We start from the raw sequence: 25376 nt of genomic DNA, 5'->3' as shown, positions 1-25376 counted from the left end.
GTCAATGGGATCTTTAGTCAACAGGGTCTCTTTATGAGGACACGAGGACCTGGCTGTTCATTTTTAAACTTGTGGTGCTTCTGAGTAGCTCTTTGAGAATGGGTGTTTTATGATTTCTAGTTCCTAGAAGCAGGGATGGTCATGGTAGCGGTGGTGATGGTGATGTGGATGATGATTGTGGCGGCGGCGGGGTGCGTGTGTGTGTGTGTGTGCGCGTGTGTGTGTGTTTGCAGACGCGCGCACATTAAAGGAAGGTGATGCTGATGATTTTTAGGAGCGAAGGAGATAGCGACACTTCCCTAAAGGGGTTCACTTTTACGTTGTCTTCTCTTCCTCATCCCTTTTCTGATTTCGTAATTTACCCTTATGACGTGGCCACCGTCGTCACTCGAAAATCTGTGGATCTCTACATATGGTTTTGAAAACGTATACGCTTTTTACAGAGTTTGGTGAAGGTTAGTTCACTGCCTTCTTAACCCCTCCCTTTTTAACCCCTCTCATTAGGAATAGAACCCTAAGAGGAGGGTTCAGGGCATGAGAGGAGAGGAGTGGGAATTTGCTCTGAAACCTCTTAGGACCGGCAGGTGCCAGACGAACGTGGCAAATGGCATGGTCGGCAATGTCTTGCATGCGTTTGACGCCAGCGAATTTTGTAGGTCATGGCGGGGGACTTTCTCCAATTCAGCATATTTCCCACCCAGCCCTAGGTCAGCCTTTTCTCCCCCTTGTGTGGTTTTTATAAGTGATGCGAGGCTAAGTGACACACCTAACCCGTGCAGCCGGCGTCTCTCATCCGTCTGCTCTAAGCAGTCTCGATGATTGCCAAGTGCGACGCTTCTTTATTTTATTAGAAATAGTTTTTTTTCATCTACACGCTCAGACATATGCATCAGCTAGAGCCTGGGCCAGCCCGGAGGCGTGTGCTCATCACCTCCACGCACAGGGGGATGTTTGTGCCAATGTCTGCTCGGCACGAAGAGGGAGATTCAGGCCCTTTTGGTCCTCTTTATCAAGCACGAAATCTGAGAGTGCATTTCCTTAAGACATGTCTGGCAAGCTGAAACACATCGACCCAGGTTCTGGCTCCACCTCTGACTGTCCTCTGTGGTCTGAGGGGCCTTCATAATCCTGACCGGGCCTCCCTTTTCCTTTCTGCGGAATGTGGATAGGGCTCTTCTGAGGATCAAATTAAATAATCTTTGTAGAAAAGATCCCAGGGAGTATAAAGTTCATAATACATGTACGATATGTCATTTTGTATAAAACTGCAGTTTGAAAATTTATGGACAGTTTGTTCCAAAGGCACTTCAAGCACATAACAATGATTCATATCTCTTGGAATTGCAAATGCTGCATGAACAGTTTGGTTAATGGGCAAAAATGTACTTCTAGTATTCTGGGCTCCCGGGGGGAGCCACATCCAGAGACCTATTCGTCATCATTTTGTCTTCTAGGATAGAATCCAACGGCGGACGACCATGGGTGATGGAGTGGATGTATGTATCCCCTTCTGCCAAATTCAGATGTTATTGCCCCAACCCTCAATGTGATAGTATTAGGAGGTGAGGCCTTCGGGAAGTAGTTAGGTTTAGAGGAGGTTATGGGAGCGGTGTCCCCGTGATGGCACTGGGCTGAGAAGAGAGCCCTCACCAAGAACCAAAGAAGCAGCACCTTACTTTTGGACTTCCCAGCCTCCGAATCTAAGAAACAAATGTCTGTGGTCTAAGCCTCTCGATCTATGGTATTTTGTTATAGCGACCTGAGCAGGCTAAGACATCATGGAAAATTGGGAACCATGGTCCTATCACATGACTGAGGAGTGGGTATGTTTAGCTTGGAAAAAAGAGAATACGAAGACAGGTCATGATAATGTCTTGAAATATCTGAAAATAACAAGAAAGCGTACTTATTTGCATGACAGGTAAACCAGGAATGCCCTGCCCTGCAAGGTGGTGAGTTCTTTGTTTCTAGAGGACTATAGCAGAAACTGGGTGGCCATCTCTCTGGAAGTCCCGCGCTGGATGGTGGTGTGGAGAAGCAGCTGAATTTTCCTTCCTTCCGACTCAGGATTCTGTGTCGGATCCCGGGGGCACTCTTGCCGTTAGATAGAGGAACGATTTATTCCGTTCTCTTCTGCCAAGAAGCAGCTGACACGGTTGAACTCTGTGAGTTCGTTCAAGATATCAAGACTCACAGAACCTTCGGACATCATGTCTGAGAAGCACTGAGGATACGGGACAGAAAATGTCAAAATCATTATAATGCAGATGTCAACAAATGTCAAGATCATCACGCTAATAAATGAGCTGGGGATTTTATAATGATTTGATAGGAGTTCGTGAAGCAGTGCTTACCAGTTTCTGACATGTCTCCAGGAGATGTCTGTGTCAGCACTAGAATATACGTGGTAATACATTTGGCCAGCGTAGCTCATAATGCACTCGTTCACTTATTCGTGCGTTCAGTGGCTTGGCTCACTCAGCTATCCGTTCACGTGTGCAACATGTACGAAGCGCTTCCTATGTGCCAGGGCGTGTGTAAGACACAGAGAGGCCTTCCTGTTCCCAGGAAGTGTGACTGAGTCGTCAAGGGCATATATAATATGATAGGAGCCGTGCTCTGGTTGAGATTTCCACCAAGAGGCGGCATCTGACTCTCCGGCCCGGGCGGCGTTCAGAAAGGGTCTGCAGGTCTGTGTCGAGTCGCGAGGATGATCGGCCGAGGCACGGAGGGGCAGTGACTTTTTAGAGGCGTCAGCAGAGTGTGGGATAGCTCAGAAGAAACTCTGAGGCAGGGGGAAGGGTGGAGGACGAGGCTGGGCAGGGAGTCAGCTAATGAGCGGCTTTGTATATTACATGGAGAGTTTGGATTTTTCCCGTAGCAGCAGGAACGCGCTGATGAATTTTAAGCAGGCAGTGATCAGCCTGGTGTGCCTCACACCCTGGCTTAGTCTCCCTCTGAGGACTGGGTTAGGAGTTGACTGCAATAACTCGAGGACTTGGGCTTGAATCCAGGGATGCAGAGGAGGAACAGGGTCAAGAGATACGCCAGAGCGAGTCCCGAGAGTCGTTGGAGCAACGAATTAGAAATAATATGCGTATGCGATGGGGCGCCTGGGTGGCTCAGTCAGTTCAGCGTCCGACTCTTGATCTCGGCTCATGTCTTGATCGCGTGGTAGTGACTTCACGCCCCACGTTGGGCTCCATTCTGGACGTGAAGCCTACTTAAAAAAAGAAAAAAAAAATTTATATATATATAACACAGATATGATTAGCATATTTGTTTCACGTAAGTATTGTACACTGATAACTGAAATGCTTAGTACAGTATAGTGCTTTGCATCCAAAGGACATTTGTCAGTCTGAGTAATTGTCACTAATATTTGTGTCCCAGATGGTACTCTCCTCTCTCTCTCTTTTGACAATGTTTCCGGGCTAGCTTTTCCATTCCACTCATGGGCCTGTCATTTCTTGTTCCGTTGTCTCGCTGTCTTAATTATTAGAGATTTTCCGTGTGTTTTAAGCCCCTCCGTGGCCCCCGCTTCATGCATTTCTGAGGGGTGGTCCCTGTTGAGAAGTTGGCCGGGAATATGCCTGGAATTATTGCTTCCTATGAAGTTTATGGCTGCAACGTCCCGATTGTAAGGTTTACAACTTCCAAATGCCGTAGCATCGCAGAGGAGCTCCCTGAGACCCCATGACCTTCAGGAGGCGCCGAGCCTCTGCAGAGACCCCCTCGCATGCGCTCACCCAACTGGGCCGCGTGGCACCGTTGGCTGGCGTGTGTGTGCGCGTGAACGGGCACGCACGTGCCGTGGATGTTGGGGAGCTTTACGAGTTGACAAGGCACCAGACCGTATTTCGCTGCAGACTCCATCTGTCCTGGAGTTTGTGTGTCTGTTGTGAGTGCCGTATCCCTACTTCTGGAAGAATAATGCTGGTTACCTGTAAACTCGTGAGTTTAAGCTGTAACCCTGGAGAAAATTATGTCCTCCGTCGTACGGGGGGGAGGTAGGAAGGCGGCTCGGACTCGATTTACAGCCGTGGCTCTTTATTTTTGCTGCCACCATGGAGCCTTTGTGGCTTGGGCCTAACCGAAGACGGACGTGGGCCGAGCGATTGAGTTTTTCCGAGCGGTCGTCGGGTCTCTGCAACTCCAGATCCCCGGGCTCCGTGCGAGATGGGCAAGGCTTCTCTGTCATCCACAAGTTAGGTGTTGACCCAAGTGCACTAGAAGGGAATTTCTCAAATTTCAAAAGTCGGGGTTATTTTTATGGCTTAATGTTTGGAAGATGGGATGACTATCCAATATTTAGAGGCTCGCTTCCCAGTGGATATGTAGAATTTCCTCCCGGTGACCCTGCCACTTGAATTCTTACTGCTTTTATTTGCTAACTTAATATGGGATAGGGCCACCCCTCCCACTTTTCTTCTTAAAACACGAAAAATCTAAGTTTTCTTACCTCTGTGTTCTGCTGGGGTAACTTTGGAGTTTCCGTTCCCTCTACATTAAAGGGGAGAAATTTATGTCTTCACGGCATCGCACCTTCTAATTCAAAAGCACGTCTCTCTGCCAAGTTAGATATGTCTCGTTTTATTCCCTTTATTAGAATTTTATAATTTTCTCCCTATTGGTTACAGTTATTTCCAGATGTATGGTCATATTTGTCGTTTTAATAAATATCATTCTTTTTACATGATATATTCTAGTGGGTTATCGCTAGAATGCGAGACACCGGGAGCTCATGGCTCATGGCTCTCCACATGGCTCCAGCTCAGGGGTCCCGACTGAGGAGGGAAATTGCCTCCTGCCCCCTTTCTTCTCTGCCCTGGAGGTGCCTACTTCCCAGGCGTGCCAGTCTTCAAGGGCACCAGGGCCCTTTTCCATGGCCAACCCAAATGGCCTTTCTCAGGCTCGACTTCCCTGTGACATTCATCAGCGTGGACTCTCTTTTTTTGTTTTTAATGTTTATTTATTCTTGAGAGAAAGAGAGCGTGAGCAGGGGAGGGGCAGAGAGAGAGGGGGACACAGAGTCCGAAGCAGGCTCCAGACTCTGAGCTGTCAGCACAGAGCTCAACGCGGGGCTCGAACCCACGGTCCGCGAGATCAAGACCTGAGCCGAAGTCGGATGCTTAACCGACTGAGCCACCCAGGTGCCCCTGTAATAAGTAGCTTTAATTGTTCTTCTCTTAGTAGACGTTATCTCATGGACACGTAGTTACGTTCTTTCTTGACATCAACTATTCACTTTATCACAAATGGCTCTGAGTTGAATCTCCAGATCTTTCTCTACTCATCCGTATACTCGACAGTTTTTAAGACCTCCCCGGGCGTCAGGCACTGGGGTGACTACATCCCTGCCCTTCAGGGGAGTGCCAAGATGTGGCACCGCGGGAGATGCCACCCCCCGGGGATAGGTGGGAGGCTCTATCTGTCCGTATCCCAGCAGGAAACAGATGGCACACCCAGAAGAGGGGATTGAAGAGAGTTTAGCAAAATATTTACCAAGTTTCAGAGATCCACAAGATTGACGAGGGATGCTGACTCACCTAGGGATCGCCACAGAGGATGAAGCTGTTGGCCTGCCAAACCCTGCAAGGGGGGAGAGGAGGGAGTGGTTCACAGAACACAGGGTTAGCTATAACCCCGGGGGTAACCCTAGGACAGGGCTGCCCTGTAGCAACAGCGGCATAGAGAAAGCAGCCTCTGTCCAACCGCTGTCCCGTCGGGAGGGAGCTGGGGAGTACGTACCCCAACCTCTGTCTCTTTCCATCCATCGTGTCTGTTGGTGGACTCCAGCCCAAAGCCATAGGGCAGGGGAATCCCTGATGCTGTCTCTGTCGGTCTGTCTCCCGGGATAGGAAGCAGGGAAAGAGGGTGGACAGTGGATCTGGAGAGAAACGTGAAGATTATTTGGTAGAAGTGCTGGGGGATGGTTGACCTCAACTGGCTCTTCCTCCCTTTATCTTTAGCTTGACTCTGCAGACTTCAGCTGAAATAACTCAGAAGGCAGGGCCCGGAGGAGGGAATGATGAGTCTTCCCAGGCCGAGTGCCAGGCAGTGACTCTATTCCCACCCCTCTGTCCCTCTTTTCTTCTTCTCCCCTTTGCTCATCGGAACTTCCGTGCCTACAAGCTCACTGTGGTCGGCGGCGGCCGTAACTGTTTCTGGCCAGATCGCAAAGGCACTTTCAGAAGAGAAGGTTCCCAGATGCACGGAGTCATCCCTCTTTGCTCCAGTGCTCACCTTTCCTGGCTAAGTGAGGACCAACTCGAGCTTTGTCGGTGATCTTGAATTCTTATTTATCTTTGCCACTGCGTTCCGGGGCCTGCTAAGTAGGCACACGAAAATGCCAGTGAAGATTTTTGCTGCTTTGTTGAACCTTTCTGGCAGATTAAATTGGGGAGAAAATGGGAGCGCACAGACCACCAAATATATAATTCGTAGTTGTCACACTGCACCGTGAAAAATGATCTTTTTTGAGGCTGCTAAGTGGGTGCCTTTCACAATGGAAGGAAATAAAGCCACAGAAAGGGGGGGAAAAAGACTTCACCGGGAAGTGTCGTTCCCTTTGTGTTCTTGGTGGGATTAACATGCATTCCTAGTCTTAATTCCTATGCCATCTCAAAAATGAATTCCTTCCCCGGCCCTTCTGCCTGTTTGGGAAAGGCTGGCCATGGACGATGCGGGGCAAACACAGCTGGGATGCATTTTAGCTCGGAGGTGGCATTTAATGGACAAAAGAAATGCTTTATCATCAGGGGAAGAAAAAGATGCACCAACCAAACCACCCGGATGATGTAAGAGGAAGAATCAGATGTTTTCCATTGAAGCTGCTCGGTTAGATTGAAGGTCAGTCGTGCCCCATTCCGGTCATCTCCCTCCTTGACCCTTGGGCTCCGTGCTGGCAGGAAAAGCCATGAAAGGCCGAGCTGGTGGCCTAGTGAGAAGAAGGGAAAATCCAGGGTGAATGGGCAAAAGTGCACAAAACAAGGAGGAAAAAAAAAAACCTCCCGTCAGTAGTCCCTTCATCATCTTTTTTATTATGCATGACGTCATCCGTTATATACATCACGTATACGTCAGGTAATAATTCTGTAATGTCGCTTCCCAGTGGGGTGTTACCAGGCCCTCTGAGGCCCTTTTTGTGTGCGTTACCCAGTGAGGACCCCGTCTCTTTTTTGCGGTTGTTTCCAGTTTCACGAAATAAATTTACAGCTTTGAACTGTGTTTTGATTAGCTTTTGAAACCTTGGAATTCTATGCGTTTTTAAAATTTATTTTTAATTCCCATTTTTTCTAACATTTATTTACTTCTGAGAGAGAGAGAGCATGGTTAGGAGGAGCAGAGAGAGAGGGAGACAGAGGATCCGAAGCAGGCTCCTCTCTGTGAGCGCAGAGCCGATGCGGGGGCTCAAACTCACGAACCGTGAGACCAATGACCCAAGCTACTGTCGGACGCTCCACTGACGGAGCCACCCAGGAGCCCCCATAGGCATTTTTCCTGTTTGCTTTTCACTTGCTTTTCACTGAGTGTCTGAGATTCATCTATTTATCCGTGCATTTTCATAGCTGTACGGTATTCCTTTTAATGAGTTCCTGCCATTACTTTGTCACCATCAGGCTTTCCCATGGTGGGTTGTTTCTTCCCAAAGAATTTCCTGGATGGAACATTCGTGTGTGTGTGTTGGAGGCTCCATTACTTTTGGAAGGTCAAATAATTAATCCTTCAGATATTCCGTTTCTTCACCTGTCAAGGGATCCTGGTAACACCAACCTTGCCTGGTTAATGCAGAAATGGATGTAAAACCATTGCAAATATTAAAGTCAAAGCAGTGATCGTTAATAGGTGGAGGGAGGGTGGTCGAATGGATCTATGGAGACAAGCAAGCAGCTTAACGACGTGGTTCGTACTGGGATCTTTCTCCATTCCATTAAGTCTGGGTTCCTTGAAGTCTTGAACTTGGAGTGTACCTTCAGTGAGGGAGCATATAGAGTGGTGAAGATATAAGTTTTGAAGGATGCAATTCCTCCTCTAGATATCGTGAAGTTCCTGAGCATCATCTGTCTTTCTCCTTCTTGCTGCTTGATAGCTGCCCCCAGCCTTTCTCCCCCTGCCCTCTGTCGCGGCTGTGGGTCCTATCATGCTGGCGGCTTCCAGGTTCATATCTTGGGTTTGTCTGCCACCTGAACTTCCCTGGTCCTATGTTTCAGCTCCACACGGGACATCTGAGTCTATCTGAATGTCCCTCGGGTGCCCCAGAGACCGCAAACGCAGTACGGGGCTCATCTTTGTGAGTGGTGTTACCGCCCGGTTCCTGCACTGGAAGCCGGGCTCACTCACTCCTTCCCACGCTTTCCCGCGCTAACTCTTGCTGTCTCCTGCCCTGTGATGGGATCTCTTATATATCTCCCAAATCTTTCCTCTCCTTTTGATCGCTGTCACCACTGCCGTAAAACGAGGTCCCCGGCGTCTCTTGTCTGCTGCTGCAAGAGCCCTGGAACTGGTCTCCTTCTTTGTCGCAGAGGCCGGGTTTTGCTTTCCTTGAATCTCTAACTGTATCCAGAAGCCCCGTCTGCGTTCCATTACCAACTATGGAACTTTGACAAAGTTCCTACATTCTCAGACTCAGTGACCTCCTTTGTCAAACAGAGATCTAAATAATACCTTCCTCACGCAGTTGTCTAGAGATTGTGGTACAGTACATGTAAAAGCACTTAGCAGGGCGCCCAGCACGCGGAAAATGCCCCTCTGTCCATGGTAGCTGCCCCTACTGCTCGTGACTGGGGTCTGTCCTTGTGCGATCCACCTTCTAGGAGAAGTTTGTAAGTTATGCCTTAGTCTTGTTACTTAGCTTTTCTATGCTTTAGGCCCCGTCACTTATAGATAAGAGTCTAACCTCAAGGGAATAAAGGCCACAAAATGACTTTTGTGGGCTCTAGGTACTTTGGCCTTCGTGAGTTTCTTCCTCCATTAAAAATGGTATCAGAAATTCTATTTTATAACTATGTTGTTTTGATTTTAAAAGAAATTGAAACATTTTCCTGGGCCCCTAAAAGTGACTCTAGGCTCTGTGTCTACTGTGATGAATAGATAAATCTTCTGTGAAGGGTACATGTGCCTTCTATCTATCTATCTATCTATCTATCTATCTATCTATCATCTATCTATCTATCTATCTATCTATCTATCTATCCATCCGTTTATCCATCCATCCATCCATCTATCTATCCATCCATCCATCCATCCATCCGTCTATCTATCTATCTATCCATCTATCTGTCTATCTATCTCTCAGTTGACTGAGTGATCAATCGATCGATCGATCCATCCATTATCTATCCTGATCTAGTCTTGCTGAAATTACTCCCCCCACCTTTTCTTTTCTTTTAGTTTTTCCCTTTCCCCTCCCTCTGCCACTCTCTCCCCCTCTTCCCTTTCTTCCTTCCCTCCTCTTTCCCTTCTTTCCTCTCTCCATGCCTCCCTTCCACTTTTTCCTTCCTTCCTTGCTGTCTTTCTTTTGTGTGCGTGCAGTCATTTATTTCTGTTCTTTTGTTTATTATTGCTTTCTTTGGGTTGCCTCTATTTTCCTAACTCCTCAGGTTAGATGCTTACCACATTAATTATCAGTCTACCCCCCCCCCCAATATATGCATTTAAGGTTATATAGTTCTTTCCAAGTATTGCTTTAGCACTATCCTACAAGTTTTGCAAAATATTTTTTAATGTTTATTTATTTTTGAGAGAGACAAACAGAGCGTGAGTGGGGAAGGAGCAGAGAGAGAGAGAGGGAGACACAGAATCCGAAGCAGGCTCCGGGCTCTGAGCTGTCAGCACAGAGCCGACACAGGGCTCAAACTCAAGAACCGCGAGATCGTGACCTGAGCTGAAGTCGGACGCTCAACCGACTGAACCACCCAGGTGTCCCCGGTTGTTTTTTGATATTCATCGCATTAGTTTCGTGACGTGGCTATAACAAGTGACTGCAATCTTGGTGGCCTAAAAACCACAGAAATTTCCTCTCTCATACTCTTGGAGGCCAGAGGTTTGATATCAAGGTGTTGGCCAGCCCTCCGAATCCTTCTTTGCTTCTCCCTAGCTTCTGGGAGTTGCTAGCAATCCTTGACATTCCCTGGCTTACATTTGCATCCTTCAATATCTGCATCTTTTGTCAGATGGCCTTCTTCCCTCTGTGTCTGTATCTCTCTTCTCTTGAGGATACCAGGGGTCTTAGTGTGTTGACACATGCAGTGTCCCTATTTCCAAATAAAGTCCTATTCACCGTTCAGGGGTCCACTACTCAACCCAGCACCTCCATAGTTAAAAATGATGAAACGTTTAAGGCGTACAAAAGGTCTCATATCCCGTGCGGGTTAGAGCTCTACAAGACATCTTTAGTTAGTGAGCAGTCCATCCTTCTCTCGATCTCAGCAGGTACAGCCTCAGCTCTGATTGTGACTTCCCTCCGGGAGTTCACTTTTCTTTCCTGCAAGCTCAGCGATGCATCTACAATATTCTTTAAATTTTTTTTTTCACGTTTTATTTCTTTTTGAGAGAGACAGAGACAGAGCGTGAGCGGGGGAGGGGCAGAGAGAGAGGGAGACACAGACTCCGAAGCAGGCTCCAGGCTCCGAGCTGTCAGCACAGAGCCCGACGCGGGGCTCGAACTCGCGAATCGCGAGATCATGACCTGAGCTGAAGTTGGATGCCTAACCGACAGAGCCACCCAGGCGCCCCACATCTAAAATATTCTTAAAAGGGTTTTATTCGGCATTTCTAGGTATATTACGGGAGACTTTTCATGTTGTTTTAGCCTTCCGTCTTGTTGGAAACAGAATTGCCTATCACAGAGTGGGGTTTCTCTTACAGCTTTATTGAGATGTTTTTCGCATACCATATCTTTCATCCACTTAAAAGGTGTACAGTTTTGTGGCTTCTAGAATATTCTCAAGTGTACACAAATATCACCACAATCTAACTCCAGAACGTTATCCCCACCCAAAAAGACAGCCCACGTGCCTTAGCAGTCACTCCCCGTTTCCTACCGCAACGCCCTCAGCCTGAAACAGATATTTATCTACTTTCTGTCTCTGGAGATTTGCCTATTCTGTACATTTCATATGAACAGAATCATACCTACATAGGTCGTTCCTGACCAGCATTGTTTAGTTGGTATAATGTTTTCAAAGTTCATCCGTGTTGTAGGGTGCATCGCTATTTCCTTCCTTTTTTATTGCTTAATAGTATCTCATGGTGTGGTTCTGCATTTTGGGTGTTCATGCGTCCGTCGATAGACATGGAGCTAATATGAATAATGCCCCTAGGAACGTTTCCGTCCAAGTTTTTGCGTGGGCGGGTCTTTCCATTTTTCTTCGGTCCGTACCCAGGAATTGCTGGGTCACGTGATAAAATGATGCTTTAGCATTTTGAAGAACTGCCCGACCGGTTTCCAGAGTAGCCGTGCCACCTCACATCCCTACTGGGAATGTTCTACGATGAGTGAGTTTTAAACCCAGCACAGGTGTTCGTACTTGACGTGGGAAGCATTCTTAGAGATTTTCGAGCATTGTGAAGGTGAGGTTTTTGGAACGTTAGTGGCACACAGATGGTGGAATGAGAATTCAAAGATCGGGAAGTCCATGGGAAGTGTTGGAATGATCTAGTTCTCTGTTGATGGCCCCTCTGTTGGGATGATGGCACGCAGGAAAGATGTCAGGGTGCCTGAAGATCATAGCAGACAGTGGAAAGGATTCTCAGGTAGAAAAATGATGTTCACCTGCGACCACGTCTGAGATGCTTGCTGGACCTCTGCTTTTTGACCTTGATCTCACAGAAAATACATTTCTGTTTTCAGAGAAGCAGGAAAGTCTTGCCATTACGCGACGGAGCCCCGTTCTGTGACCGGAGCAGATTTGTTGGCCTTTGACTGGTCTGGGGATGCCTTCCTGGGAGGTTCAAATCCTCCTCAGCTTTATGGGCAGCCCATCATGAAAGCTGAGGGCACGGTTGACATCTCTCCTCTGTGCTCTTCCTGCCAGAGGCAGCAATGGGATTCTTACGGATAAAGTGGTGTGTGTGTGTGTGTGTGTGTGTGTGTGTGCGTGTGTGTGTGCGCACGCATGCCCGCGAGCATGCCTGAGTGTATGCTGAGTGGCTTGAATATTTGAAATGGCAAAAGGGAACGAGAGCCCTTAACAACAAAAGTTTTCTAGGCCTGAAGTAAAACCTCCCATAACTCTTGGATTTCGAAATTGCCCATCAAGCTGTTTATCGTATAATGGAACAGTAGGTATAAAGCTGCCACCGTTCTGGGAACTTCCAATTGCTCAGTGAGGCTTGTTACAGAGGCCTCCTACTCTGCTTGGCACAGTTATCACCCTTATGGGGTTTTTCTGTCTATGATTTGTTCTCAAACATTCTGTATTTCCTTTTGCCATTTAGATGAAATTTAAATAAAACCATTAGGTAAAGAACTGTGTCAGGTTGTTACACACTTTAAACTCATGATAAAATCAATCCGTATGTCATTCTCTGTTCAAATGAAGCAAAAACACCTGCAGGGTTGGCCGTTCCCTGTTACTGGCTGTTCTCATTCTGTGTTGTACGCGTATCTCGTGGAATATGGGGCCTTGTAATTGCCCCACGGAGAAAGGAAAGCCGGCCTGGCTGAGCCTCAGTTCTGTCCCATTGTGTGTGTCCTTCTTGGTCTGCGTTGCTCCCAGTTTAGATGATCTCTTCCCTTTTGTAGACCTCCATCCAGTCTGTTCCCCAAAGGAGGGAGAGGCCTCTTCTTGGGAATTAGACTCAACCCCAGAACTCCCAGTTGCCCTGAACTGCCTCTCAATATGAATGCGTTCAGGGCACAGCCCTGGATTGATAAATTGGGGACGTAAATTTCTCTGTGACAGGTAATGGTAGAATTTCCATCAAAGCCATAGCTCAGTTTGAGTGATGTGTCCTGATGTGGTGGTTTTCAAATAATTCTTTTTCCCTCCTTTTTTCTAGGCTTATCCAAATCCCTTGGGCTCATCGAAGGTTATGGGGGACGGGGCAAAGGGGGCCTTCCCGCTACGCTTTCCCCGGCCGAAGAAGAAAAAGCCAAGGGACCCCATGAGAAATATGGCTACAATTCCTACCTCAGTGAAAAAATTTCACTGGATCGTTCCATTCCGGATTATCGTCCCACCAAGTAAGTTCTGGTTGGGTCCTTCAGAGCGACTTGCCACGTCATAGGGTTGGGTGTAGACCCGAGTCTGTGACATGTTCTCATGTTGTTTGTAACTAACAAAGGAGCTTTGATCTCACTCAGTCTCCTTCACAGTCAACAGACCAAGTACTGTTGACCATGAAATATGATCTAAATAAAGTATTTACATTTTTAAAGATAATTTATAATTATTGTTTGTTTACTTGTTTTTTTTTTTAATGTTTATTTTTGAGAGAGAGAGAGTGAGGACAGGTGGGAGGGGGTGGGGGCGGGGGACAGAGGATCCAAAGCGAGCTCCGCACTGACAGCAGAGGGCCCGATGATCTCGCGAACCTCAAGATCGTGACCTGAGTTGAAGTCAGATGCTTAACCAACTGAGCCACCCGGGTGCCCCCAATAAAGTATTTAAATTTTTATAAAAGGAACCGAGAAACGTATAGGAAGGTCCTCAACCTTAAAACCTTCAGTTTTAAGTAAAAAACAAAAATCACCATGATTTCTACCTAGAGACTGCAATTTGTCAAATGGTAGTATATTGCCTTTGAGTCCGCTTTCTATACAGATTTATGATTATGTGACATATTGTTTGTGTCCTTTTTTCACTTAATATTATTTCATGAGCACTCTCTGATGTTATTAATTACGCTTCATTATGATCCTCATTATTTCCATTTTCGGAAATTTGGTTTATTGTCAGTTTTCCATAAATACCAGTTTCATAAACAACAACTTGATGAATGTCTACGCACTCAAATCTTTATGTGTCGTGATTGGGTATTTATTTTCTGAATCCACACTTCTTAAAAGTATAATCCTTGTAGCATATCATAGGACTACGTTTGGAGACTGGTGATACATTTTGGGATCTTGTCCTCTAGAAAGTTTATGGCAATCCTCACTCCAGTTGGAGTAGTAGCCATCCCTTCCCAGACTGGGTACTCGCCTTTCAAAGACGCTTTGCCAAGCTGATGGGTGAGAAAGTATGTTCCATGATTGTTTCAACTTCTACTGTTTTGATTGAGTCTTACCTTTTAAACAAGTGGTTTGCATCTTGATTGTCTCTTGAAAGGCCTTTGTTCTGCGGGCTCAGATTCAGGATTCATTTGTTTTCTCCTTGGGAAATGGAGAAGAGGGGTTGGTCATAGATGCTGGAGGAAAACCCATTTTCTAGGCAGGCGTCACGTTGGCTTAACGGGTTCTTTGTTTTCTGTTAGATTTGTAGTGTCTCCTTTTTCCCATTTAGAGTGTGTCCTTGCTTAGAGTAGATTATTCCTTTTTCAAATGGATTTTGTACAAATCAGTTAAGTATCCTGGTTACTGAGAGAAACAGATTCAAGATAAAGAAAATTATCTTAAATGGATTTAAAATTGCGGCATTAGCCGAGAAGCCTGTTAAATCTCTCTCTCTCTGCCTAATAAACATATATTCATTTTGAATCGCTAAGAAAACATACATCACCCCTGTTGGAAGCTATTTTGTGTTCCTGGACTTTTGCTCTCAAACACATCTGGCTGTTTTCATTTCCTGGTGCTCTCTGATTAGCCTTTCTTATTTGGATGTTGGCAAATAAACAGAGCAATGTGGGGTTTTTTTTTTTTTTTTTTCCACTCCTTTGGAAATGAAAATGTTTCCAACGCGGAGCTTGCTGGAAGTGGGTCAGTTGAACAGATATTAGTGAGCACCTATTATGTGCCAGATGGTTTTCCCCATATTAGAGACAGAATATCGGCAAAGACACAGTCCTTGCCTACTTACTTCTTCTCTGGGGATGGAGGCAAACTTGTAGGCAGATTGATTTGGCACATTGCGGTCTGTGTGGTGTGTGTCAAGCCAGCAACGTACACAGCGTGATGCCTGAACTTCATCTCAACCCTTTCACCCCATGAAGGGTCAAAGGGAGAAAGATACGGAGGGACCAGGCACCGGAACAACAGCAGAGTTGGGGGCACAAATAAAAACGCGGCGTGCTCGGCGGGGGGGGGGGGGGGGGGGGGAACGCGTAGCTCAATCGCGCTCTGTTAACTTAGCATGGTGTCCTGAACATACGACCTGCATCTGGCCCCTCCTGGAACTTTATTTACTAAGATGATCGGAAAGAACTGGAGAGGATGGTAATCTACAAGGGACAACAGAGCACGTTAGGGGATGACGTCAAGGAAGAAACACCTACACAATTTTGGAAGATCGAAAGAGGAGGGGTGAGTGGTCACTGACAGAAAACTGGATGAGGCTGGGACCCCCGCCTCCTGCGTATGGTGCGGTGGGGTGGGAAGAGGTGAAGAATGCAGCCCAGTCACATCTCAGAACCCCAGAGACTCAGGCTTTGGAGGCCCTGGGTACTTCTGATGGCTGGGAGGTAGATTGGAAAACAGGGATTGCAGCTGTATCCCCCGATTCTTTCCCCCACACCACACAGCCAGGTTCTGCCCTTCCCTGCCTGGAAGAATATGGGAGATCTACTCTCCAGAAAAGGTGAACTCTGGCCTTGAACTCATAAGATGTAGGCTAGGACAGAGGATAGGGCCGCATACCATTTAGGGACACCCTCAGCATCATTAATTGCCCCCCCCACCCCCCCCGCAGACTTTCACACCCCTGTAAATGAGTACAGTTTGAAGCATCTATTCCCAGGAAACCAGGCTAAGAAACCCTTCCCCAAATTTCTGAGTTCAGCTCAATTAAAAAAAAAAAATATTTAATGTTTATTTATTTTTGAGAAAGAGAGACACAGAGCACAAGCAGGGGAGGGGCAGAGAGAGAGAGAGAGACACGGAATGTGAAGCAGGCTCCAGGCTCTGAGCTGTCAGCACAGAGCCCGATATGGGGCTCGAACCCAGGAACCGTGAGATCATGAGCTGACCTGACGTAAGGCACTTAACCGACTGAGCCACCCAGGCGCCCCAGAGTTCAGCTCACTTAGTAGTAAGGCATGCCTGTTGTAAAGCTCCATTTGTCTACACATAGCTGTCTTAGTCTGAAATAAGAGAGGAGAGCCAGGATCCCTGGACATCTCTGGAGAGTCTCCGTTACAAAAGGCCTTAACAACAGCAACAACAATAGAAAAGGCGTCTGGAAGAGGAAGAGACTATAAACTTAAAGACTCGAATTGGTGGCTCAAATCACGGAATGTCTTGTTTTATTCACGGAACAAGACCTACTGCTATGGTAAAGTAATAATTGGAGAATAACAGAGAAGCCTGGGAAGTTAAAAAGGTGGAAATAAATAATTCACTAAAAGAGTGGAAGATAGCATTGAGAAAAACTTCTGGCAGACCAGCCAGTTAGACATTAAATAATAGGAATATTGGGAAGAGAACAGAGAAAACAGAAGACAATGGTCAGATTAGAGGCACCTGGGTGGCTCAGTCAGTTAAGCATCTGACTTCAGCTCAGGTCATGATCTCACAGTTCATGAGTTCGAGCCCCCTGCATCAGGCTCCATGCTGACAGCTCAGAGCCTGGAGCCTGCTTGGAATTCTGTGTCTCCCTCTCTCTCTGCCCTTCCCCCCACTCATGCTCTTCTCTCCCTCCCTCCCTCTCTCTCTCAAACATAAACATTAAAAAACAACAGAAGAAAATGGTCAGATTAATGATGTAGCATAATTTTCCAGGACTGTAGTTCATAAGCTTTCAGGTTAGAAGGTCCCGCCCCGTGTCTATGGAATCACTGAAAAGAAAAATTAAACCCACATCATGGCATGTGAATGTTTTTGCACAACTTCTTAGATCACCCCTCTGTTTTCTAGCTGGGATGCTGCCTGATTCATGAATGAATCATTTAATAAAGCCAGTGAGATCTTCAAATTAAAAAAATATGTAAATGTAAAATTTCAGAACAGCTTGGAGGAGGAGAGAGTCCTAAAAGCTTTCAGAGAGAAAATGTGGATCAAATAAATAGTTGGGATTGGATTTCACGGTAGCAACCCTGCACTCTAGGAGAGGAGTTGAAAACGCTGCTTTCAACCTCAAATTCCGTGGCCAGCCATTGAATTCTTTGTGCCAAGAGTGAGCACAGAGTAAATGTATTGCATTTCTGTAGGGTTTCCGCAATTGCCCCCTTCCCTGCGTCTGTTTTCAGGAAGCTTCTCAAGGATATGCTCCAGTAAAACAAGGGAGTAAAGTAAGAAAGAGAATGGTGATAGTATTGAAGAGACAGGAGGGTACTAACGGCAGATCCCGGGAAGCCGATGAAGGAATGTTCCAGAGTCACATTTCAGGGTGACAGCTGTGTAGCCGGCCAAGAGAGCAGGCATTCCACATCGGAACAGGAGGATGGAGGGCTGTAGGAGGTATGTCTCCAAGGGAGGCCAGGGGACAGAATTGTTTGATTACCTAATGTTTTTGACTACATTAATAATAATAATTATTATTATTATTGTTGCTATTATTGTTGAGGCAATCGACATACATTATATTAGTCTCAGGTGTGCAACATAATGACGTGTGTATACATTGTGAATAGACCGCGGCAAGTCTGACCCGTGTAATTAACGTCTGCACATCGGTAACAGGTTGTTTTTTCTTTTGAGATCTTCTGTCTCGGCAACTTTCACATGTGAATACAATATTACTAACTGTAGTCACCACGCTGCACATTACATCCCCAGGACCTATTTTATTACTGGCAGTTTCTTCCTTTTGACTCCTTTCACCCACCCCCCCTGCCTCTGGCAGCTACCAGTCTCTTCTGTCAATGAGCTTGTTTTCAGATTCCACATGTATGTGAAATCACCCAGTGCTTGTCTTCCTCCAAATTATTTCACTTAGCCTAATGTGCCCTCCAGGTCCATCCGTGTTGTCACAAATGGCAAGATTTCATTCTTTTTCATGGCTGAATAGTAGTCGTGTGTGTGTGTGTGTGTGTGTGTGTGAGAGAGAGAGAGAGAGAGAGAGAGACATTTTCTTTATCCATTCATCCACTGATGGATGCGTACAGGGCTTCTGTATCTTGGCTCCTGTAAATAATACAGCAGGGAACATGGAGGTGAAGGTATCTTTTTGAATTCGTGTTTTCATTTCTTTTTTCGGATAAATAGCCAAAAGTGGATTTGCTGGGTCTTATGGTAGTTCTATTCTTTATTTTTTTGAGGAAGCTCTGCGCTGTTTTCCACCAATTTACATTCCCGCCAACGGTGCATAGGGATTCCCTTTTCTCCACATTCTTGCCAAAACTTATTCTTGTCTTTTTGATATCAGCCGCGTGTGAGGTACTATCTTGTGGTGTTGATTTGCATTTCCTTTATGATGAGTGATGGGGAGCATCTTTCCATGTGCCTTTCGGCCCCCTGTATGCCTTCTTGGGAACAATGTCTGTTCAGCTTTTCTGCCCGTTTTCTGATTGGATTGTTTATGGGGTTTTTTTTGCTATTGAGTTGTAGTACATTTCAACATTAATCCCTTCTCAGATATATGATTTGCAAATATCTTCTCCCATTTAATAGGTTGCCTTTTCATTTTGTGGGTGGTGTTTTGCTTTGTTTTGTTTTGGTTTTTGCTGAGCAGAAGCTTTTTAGTTTGATGGAGTCCCACGTGTTTATTTTTGTATTTCTTGTCTTTGCAAGATTTTTTTTTTAACCATTCTTCTCAAAAGTTTGGGACTGAATTAGTGATAGAAACAGAAGGCAAAAAAACAAAACAAAACAAAACTTCTGACAAAGCAAAGCAATTGTTAGCCACGCGGCGGGGGGAGCAAGAGTTTCTTAAGAAAGGAACTTTAATTGTATACACTCTGGCTCAGCTGGGGACAATATAGTCACGCAAATGTAAATGCTGGATATTTACTTCCCCGCAAATTATGGTATAGCTGTGTTAGGAGAAGGAGGGGGGCAAAATGTGTGTGGGGGCGTGGGGTGTATCAGGCCATTCAGTCTCCATCCGCAGAAACAGAAAATCAATTGAAAAGATATAAAATTTAAACGTGAAGAAATAGTAGTGTCATCATTGGTATTTAGGTACATGGAGATTACAGAAAGGAGACGGGACTGTATAGGTTTGATTTTCATAAAATGAAAGTTTAATGAAGCATTCAGTGTAATCTACACCAGGAAAAGACTGAGCGCAGGCTAGGCAGGGCGAAAGTATGGGAGAAGAAAGGAAGAGATAGGTTCGGTGACGTGACCACATTTGCCTTTTTTAGATTGTTCTGGCAGCTATCTGGAAGCCGAATTGGAAGGTGGAATGGGGGATGAACTTGAGGGATTGCTCATGGGCCCTATAGGGACACCAGAGGTACCACTGCAAATAAATTCTGGGTTCCACAGCAAAAGTTACCAACTTAACCTTTGCTAAATTGCGGATTAACCGTTGCCATCCAAGAGCGGCAAAGGATTTACCTGTAGAAGCTCTGACATCTGAGCCCTGGGGGTGCCGCAGGGCATTTAAGAGAAGACAGCCTGGGCCAGAGGACTGGGCAAGTTCTTGGATTTGAGGGTGCGGGGAACAGTACATCCACTTTGGGCTGGAACAGACCTTCGAGAGTGAACTGCGGAAAGAGAAATTGGAGGGGAGGCAGGTGGCCAGATTGTGAGGGACTTAAGTGCCCGCCCGGGTTCCAGCGGGGACTTTATCGTGGTCAGTGGAGGGGAGGCAGGTGTCTGGGGCCGGGGTACTTTCCTTCCTCCCATGCAGTCCGAGCCCAGGAGAAAGTATCCCTTGATGGGCAAGATCCTTTTTGTGAAGTCCTCCCAAGTGTAGGGGATTTAAATCAGCTGGTTTCAACTGAAATTTTGTACAGAAGCTTATGTTGCCTTAATTCTTACTGTTTTATTCTCATGCCAGGCTTAAGAAATGTGTTTTTCTTATAAATGTGAAGGAAGTTTTAGATAGTGGGGGGATTAACCATTTGTTTGTATTGCACGCAAATGGCTTCCAAAATGTTGTTTTCCGTTTCATTTCAATTCTGTGTGGGGTTTTTTTCTTTCTTCCACCGGACAGATAGTTTAAATCTGTACGAATCCCAAACTGTCAATCTTGCCAATTTCATTTCTTCACTGCTTTGAAGCCGAGAAAGATACCATCCCTTGGAAATACTTAATAAATATTCTATTCTGTTCATGTTGCTTTTCCGTGACTCTTCTGTTTAGCTCTTTTATCCACCTAGGGTTTATTTGAGAATATGGTACCAGGTATGCATCTTTTCTTTAAAATGTCTGTCCGTTTCTTTTCAAAGCAGCTTTTGCCAAAAAACTTGTAAATCACTCTTATTTGGAGGTGCTATGTTTAATGCAGTTTGTATGTTTTATATATGTGGGCTTCTTTTCTAAGTTGTACACTGTTCCTTTGGCCTCATGGGTTTTTTTTTTCCTTTCTTCTTTTAAAAAAGTTATTAAAAATGCTTTTTAAAAAATTTTTAATGTTTATTCCTGAGCGAGCGAGAGAGACAGTAGCATGAGTGGGGGAGGGGCCGAGAGAGGCGGAGGCACAGAATCCGAAGCAGGCTCCAGGCTCTGAGCTGTCAGCACAGAGCCCGACGCGGGCTCGAACTCATGAACCGCGAGATCATGACCTGAGCTGAAGTCGGATGCTTAACTGACGGAGCCACCCAGGCGCCCCCAAAATGGTTTTTGATGGAAGTCTCCAGTCAGTCTGCCGGACACTGTGCTGGCAGCACGGAGAGGAGCCAGGCCCTCTCGGAAATCCGAGAGCGTGGGGAGGCAGATGGATGTTCACAGGGGTCAGAGAGCAGTGCAAAGGTAGCCTTGGTCATACTGGCCAGAGGGGAGTTTTTCCTCCAAAGAGAAGGCAGGGCATTTAAGAGAAAATAGCCTGGGCCAGAGGACTGGGCAAGTTCTTGGTGCGGGGAACAGCACATCCACTTTGGGCTGGAACAGAGTTTCGAGAGTGAATTGCGGAAAGAGAAGTGGGAGGGGAGGCAGGTGGCCAGATTGTGAGGCACTTATGTGCCAGCCTGGGTTCCAGCAGGGACTTTATCATGGTCAGTGGATGCCGACGAAGGGCGTGAGGCAAGATGGTACTCTTGATACAATCCCTTTTTTTTTTTTTTTTTTTTTTGATTTGATAATGATTAACTCTGGCAGGAATGCGTAGGATAGGTTGCAGCAGATGGGGGCTGGTAGCAGGTTGGCCGAATATATTTAGTCTTTTCTCCATCCACCCATTTGTGGAGTGCCAACCGAGTGCTAGGCCTTATCCAATGGGGAGGATATTGTCCCTCTAATAATAGAGTTTTATTATTATCATACTATTTTTATGGAAATGCTTTCCTCTGTAGCAAACCAAGAACTAGGCAGGGATGGAGCGGGCGGGCCGATTCGAGAAAAACTTTCTGGGAATCGGTCGGACGAGGCAATTAATTGGATATGGATGAAGTGGGCACAGTCAGAAGTTTCTAGCTTGGGAGACAGCGTGAAGTGACTTCGTTAACCGTGAGAGAGCCCCGCAAAGGCTCGTGTTTTGCATCAAAGGCGGTAGTTTTGTTTGTCCGCGTTTTCCCTTCGGTGGGGTTTTCTCGAGGCAACCACGAGACGAATCTGCCAGCTTCGTTCATCATGTGACAACGTGTGCGCGCGCGAGGCGGTGACATTTGGTGACACCAGAAGCCGGCTAAGGCTTTAAAAACCCCACTCCTGTCCCTTGCGGAGATCTCCCATCCTATATCGTATCACGTGGCGTATTGACGATCTGCTTGCCTGATTATCTGGTAATAGGGGGGAGGTACCACCCAGCAGCACAGAAATCCGTGTGTGCTTATGAAAGCCACCGCTGAGATCCTTGCACACTTTTTATGGCTGGCCTCCTCCTCCTAGATCGTGGCGGTAATTTATGGGCAGTTTCTACTGCTGTTATCTTCAATTTCTCCTTTGGCCTCCTGCTTATAAATCCACACGCCAGGTTTCTTTGGAATTCATTTTGCTTCACTTAGAAAGCCCCCTCTTTCCTTTATTGCCACAAATTCTAACCGGTTATATTCCAACGATGTCCCCGCATTGGACACACCTGGCGTGGGATGTCTGTGGACCGTCTTCGTGTCATATCCAGAGGACAGCTGCACGTGTGGGTATGGAGGTCAGGAATGACATCCGGGCTGACCGTGGAGATTTGAGAAGCATCCAAGTCCAGTGGGCGTTGTGGGCGGAGTCTGTGTGTGTATGCAGGTGACGGTGTTATAATTACCCGACTCGAGTTCTCTGCCCCCTGTGAAAAGGAAGCATCTGATTATTGAATCGGTGACTGGGCTTTTTTTTTTTTTTTTCTGAATCGTTTCTCCGATGATCAATATCCCGTGTCTCGTAGGTTGGTTTTCTAGTAGAGCGAACGCACCTTAAAGAAGGTCAAGAATCCTGTGTTACACTTTGCCTTTCACAGATGTGGGCACAGAGGGTAACTGTCCCATAAATACTTGTTGGTCGACGTTATAAATCGGTGCATGCTTAGGAGTGTCTCTGAATCACTAACCACGATAATTATTCCCTTTTATTGACTGCCTTTTATGTTTTGTCACTGTGCTGCATGTTTTATTGATCTTGTTTAAATTTAACTGCTCTCTGAAGGAGCTGTTCCCCTCTCTGTTTTATAAATGAGTTGAAGGAGGTTAGGAGAGGTTGAGCAACCTGCCCGAGGTCGCACAGCCCGTAAGTGCTGGAGCCCGGAGTCACACGCAGCTCTGTGTGCATCTTCGAGGCCTGTGCACTTGCCCGCACACCAAGGTTCCTCTTCAGGCCGTGCCCTGAACCTTCTAGTCCACGCTGGCACCGTCAGAAGGAAGAGAGATTCTGAGTCCGGGGAACAGGACAGTTTCTTCGGAGAGGTGTGTGTGTGTGTGTGTGCGCGCGTGTGTGTGTGTGCGCATATACTTCCTTCGTTTGCTTCTCTTCGTCCCTTTTACCCCTTCCAACTGTAACAAAGTTCCCCCACCACGAAACTGCATTTTGAATTTGATTAAGTGGTGCACATAAGGCCCCCTCGTATGTGGTGTGGTATTATTGAAACTCTCTTTAAGGGATACGGTATTTTGGGGGGCAAAACTCAGAAAAAATGAAGAGTGCGATATTTATAAGTTTAGGGAGTGTCTTACCATAGAGTTGATGTCCTCTAGAGGAAGGAACTTCTTTGGCTAGAACTGGTCCTCACCCACAGTGATGGGAATATATAAACGGCCTGGTCCCCTTGGTTTAATGTCCCATCATTCCCAAAGTATTTGTGGGTGAACGTTGATCCCACTTTTGTGGGTTCCTTGGGTCTGAAGAGCGTGTCCACATCACTTCAAAACCTAGATCCGAGAGTTTTTATAGAGGTCAAGAGCATGGACTTGGAAATCTGTCTGAGTTCCAAGCCTAGCTTTGCCTCTTCCTAGCTCTGTGCCTGTGGGCAAGTTATTGAACCTTTCAGTGCCTCAGTTTCCTCATATGTAAGGTGGTGATGTGATGGTGTTTACTTCATGGAATTGTCGTGGGGAGTAAATCGATTATTTCTTGGGAGCTCCATAGACTGATCTACCAGGCCACTGTCTGAGCCTTTTCTCGTATACGAATGATACCTGATCCATAAATATTAGCTGTCGTTACATCTTAAAGATCCTTCATCGTACATACCCCTTATCCTTAAAACACCTTGCATGTAATGACAGAATCGTTGGGAAAATATCTACCTGAAGAGTAGGGCACAGCTGTATGTCTCTAATTTGGAAAACTCGAATCTAGCGTAACGAGTATTTTCTCGTCGTCACGTCGGCACAAAAATCCAGGGGACCCAGCCTGAGACAGATGCCAGGCTGGGATGAGCTTCTGGGAAGGACTTCCCCAGGATCTTCCCAGCTGACTCAGAAGGCCCAGCTTTGGGATCTACCATAGCCTCCGTATGAAGGAAGGTCAGTTGGGTGTTCTGAGGGCATAGGACGCATAGCAGAAGGCGGCGGGATGCTATCAGCCGCCGCCTGCCCCTGCTTTGCCATCATCGACAGCAATCTGACCAAAAAAGACAGTTGACAGTCAGCCTTGAATGACGTGGGGGTTAGGAGGCGACAATCTGCCTGTAACATTTGGCTCCCTAAAATCTTAACTACGAGAATAACCTACGGCCGACCAGAAGCCTAACTGGTAACAGAAACGGTTGATTAACACATATTGTATATGTCACAACGTATAATGATACGTTGCCTTCCTACCATAAAGTAAACTAGAGCTAAAAGGAGATGCGATTAAGAAAACCATCAAGAAGAGAAAACACATTTACGGGACTGTTCCGCGAAAAATCCGCGAATGAGGCCTTCACGCAATTCAAACCCCGCTTGAGTCCAATTCAGACAGTTCAAGGATCAGTTGTAATCTGTGTTCTTTACCTTTGCAAAAATTGAAATGATTTCTTTCACCACATGTTAAAATATTTTTTTTTTTCCGTGTGAAGGGCTGAATGTTGAAAAGCCCAGAATGGTTCTCAAAGGAAGTTCTTTGGAGCTTGCAAAGGAAGTAGGTTGCTGGGCTCAACGGAGTCCTTGGTCTGAAGTCTTGGCCACTCTCGATGAATTAATTCCTTATACGGAGAACCTCTGAGAGGGTAAGAGAGTTTTAAGAGATTGGGCGTTGTTCCGCTGTGGCCTCGTGTTCTCAGTGAAGTTTTGATTTTTGAGGCTTTCTGTGCAGCCGCTCCAATGTGGAGCCTGACCCGGCCTCTGAGGCTGGCCGTTGGCCTGGGGCAGCTGCGGGGAGGGCGAAGGAGGTTCTGCCTCATCTTCCAGGCTGGTCTGGGGTCCGCACAGCACAAAGAGAACCCTTTGTTGCCTCAGTCAGATGCTCCTGCCTTAAAATCCCCGACCGTTACAGTCAAGAGGCAGATGGCCCAATTTTCATCATTATTTCCTGCCTTTTTTTGCAACCGTGGAATCTTGGAATAAATGTGATTATTCAGACAGGGGTCTTCTGGAATGTTCTTTGCGTAAAAGTGTGAAAAGTGGAAGCTCTAGGGCTCACATCCCTGCTTGTCTAAAGGCGTGGATTCTCCCAACGTGGCAGTTCTCAGTCTTGACCAGGCATTGAAATCACCTGGGGAACTTTCCCCATTGGGATGCCGATACTCTCCCCGACAGCGATCGGCTCACAATCTCGGGGAGTGGGGCCAAGCATCAGTATTGTTTTCTGTGGTTTTTGTTGAAGCTTCCCACTTACCCCAGTATCTCATCAGATTGATACTCAGCAGGCTTATCATGTTTCTGGA

At 46.4% G+C, this 25376-nt stretch overlaps 1 protein-coding gene across 1 annotated transcript in view; it reads left to right on the top strand.

Annotated features, from left to right (window-relative positions):
- GALNT17 (polypeptide N-acetylgalactosaminyltransferase 17) overlaps window positions 1-25376 on the top strand; it is a 446372-nt gene that overhangs the window by 147870 nt on the left and 273126 nt on the right. Inside the window, exon 2 of the mRNA XM_019421727.2 lies at window positions 13006-13189. Within this exon, the coding sequence (XP_019277272.1) occupies window positions 13006-13189 (184 nt within the window). The remainder of the gene's footprint in view (window positions 1-13005; window positions 13190-25376) is intronic.

Source organism: Panthera pardus, unplaced genomic scaffold (assembly GCF_024362965.1).
Source record: "Panthera pardus isolate Hobbes unplaced genomic scaffold, ASM2436296v1 HiC_scaffold_4, whole genome shotgun sequence".
Classification (NCBI taxonomy): Eukaryota; Metazoa; Chordata; class Mammalia; order Carnivora; family Felidae; genus Panthera; species Panthera pardus.
Note: the sequence above shows the minus strand (reverse complement) of the source record. Positions and strands in the feature narration are given on the sequence as shown.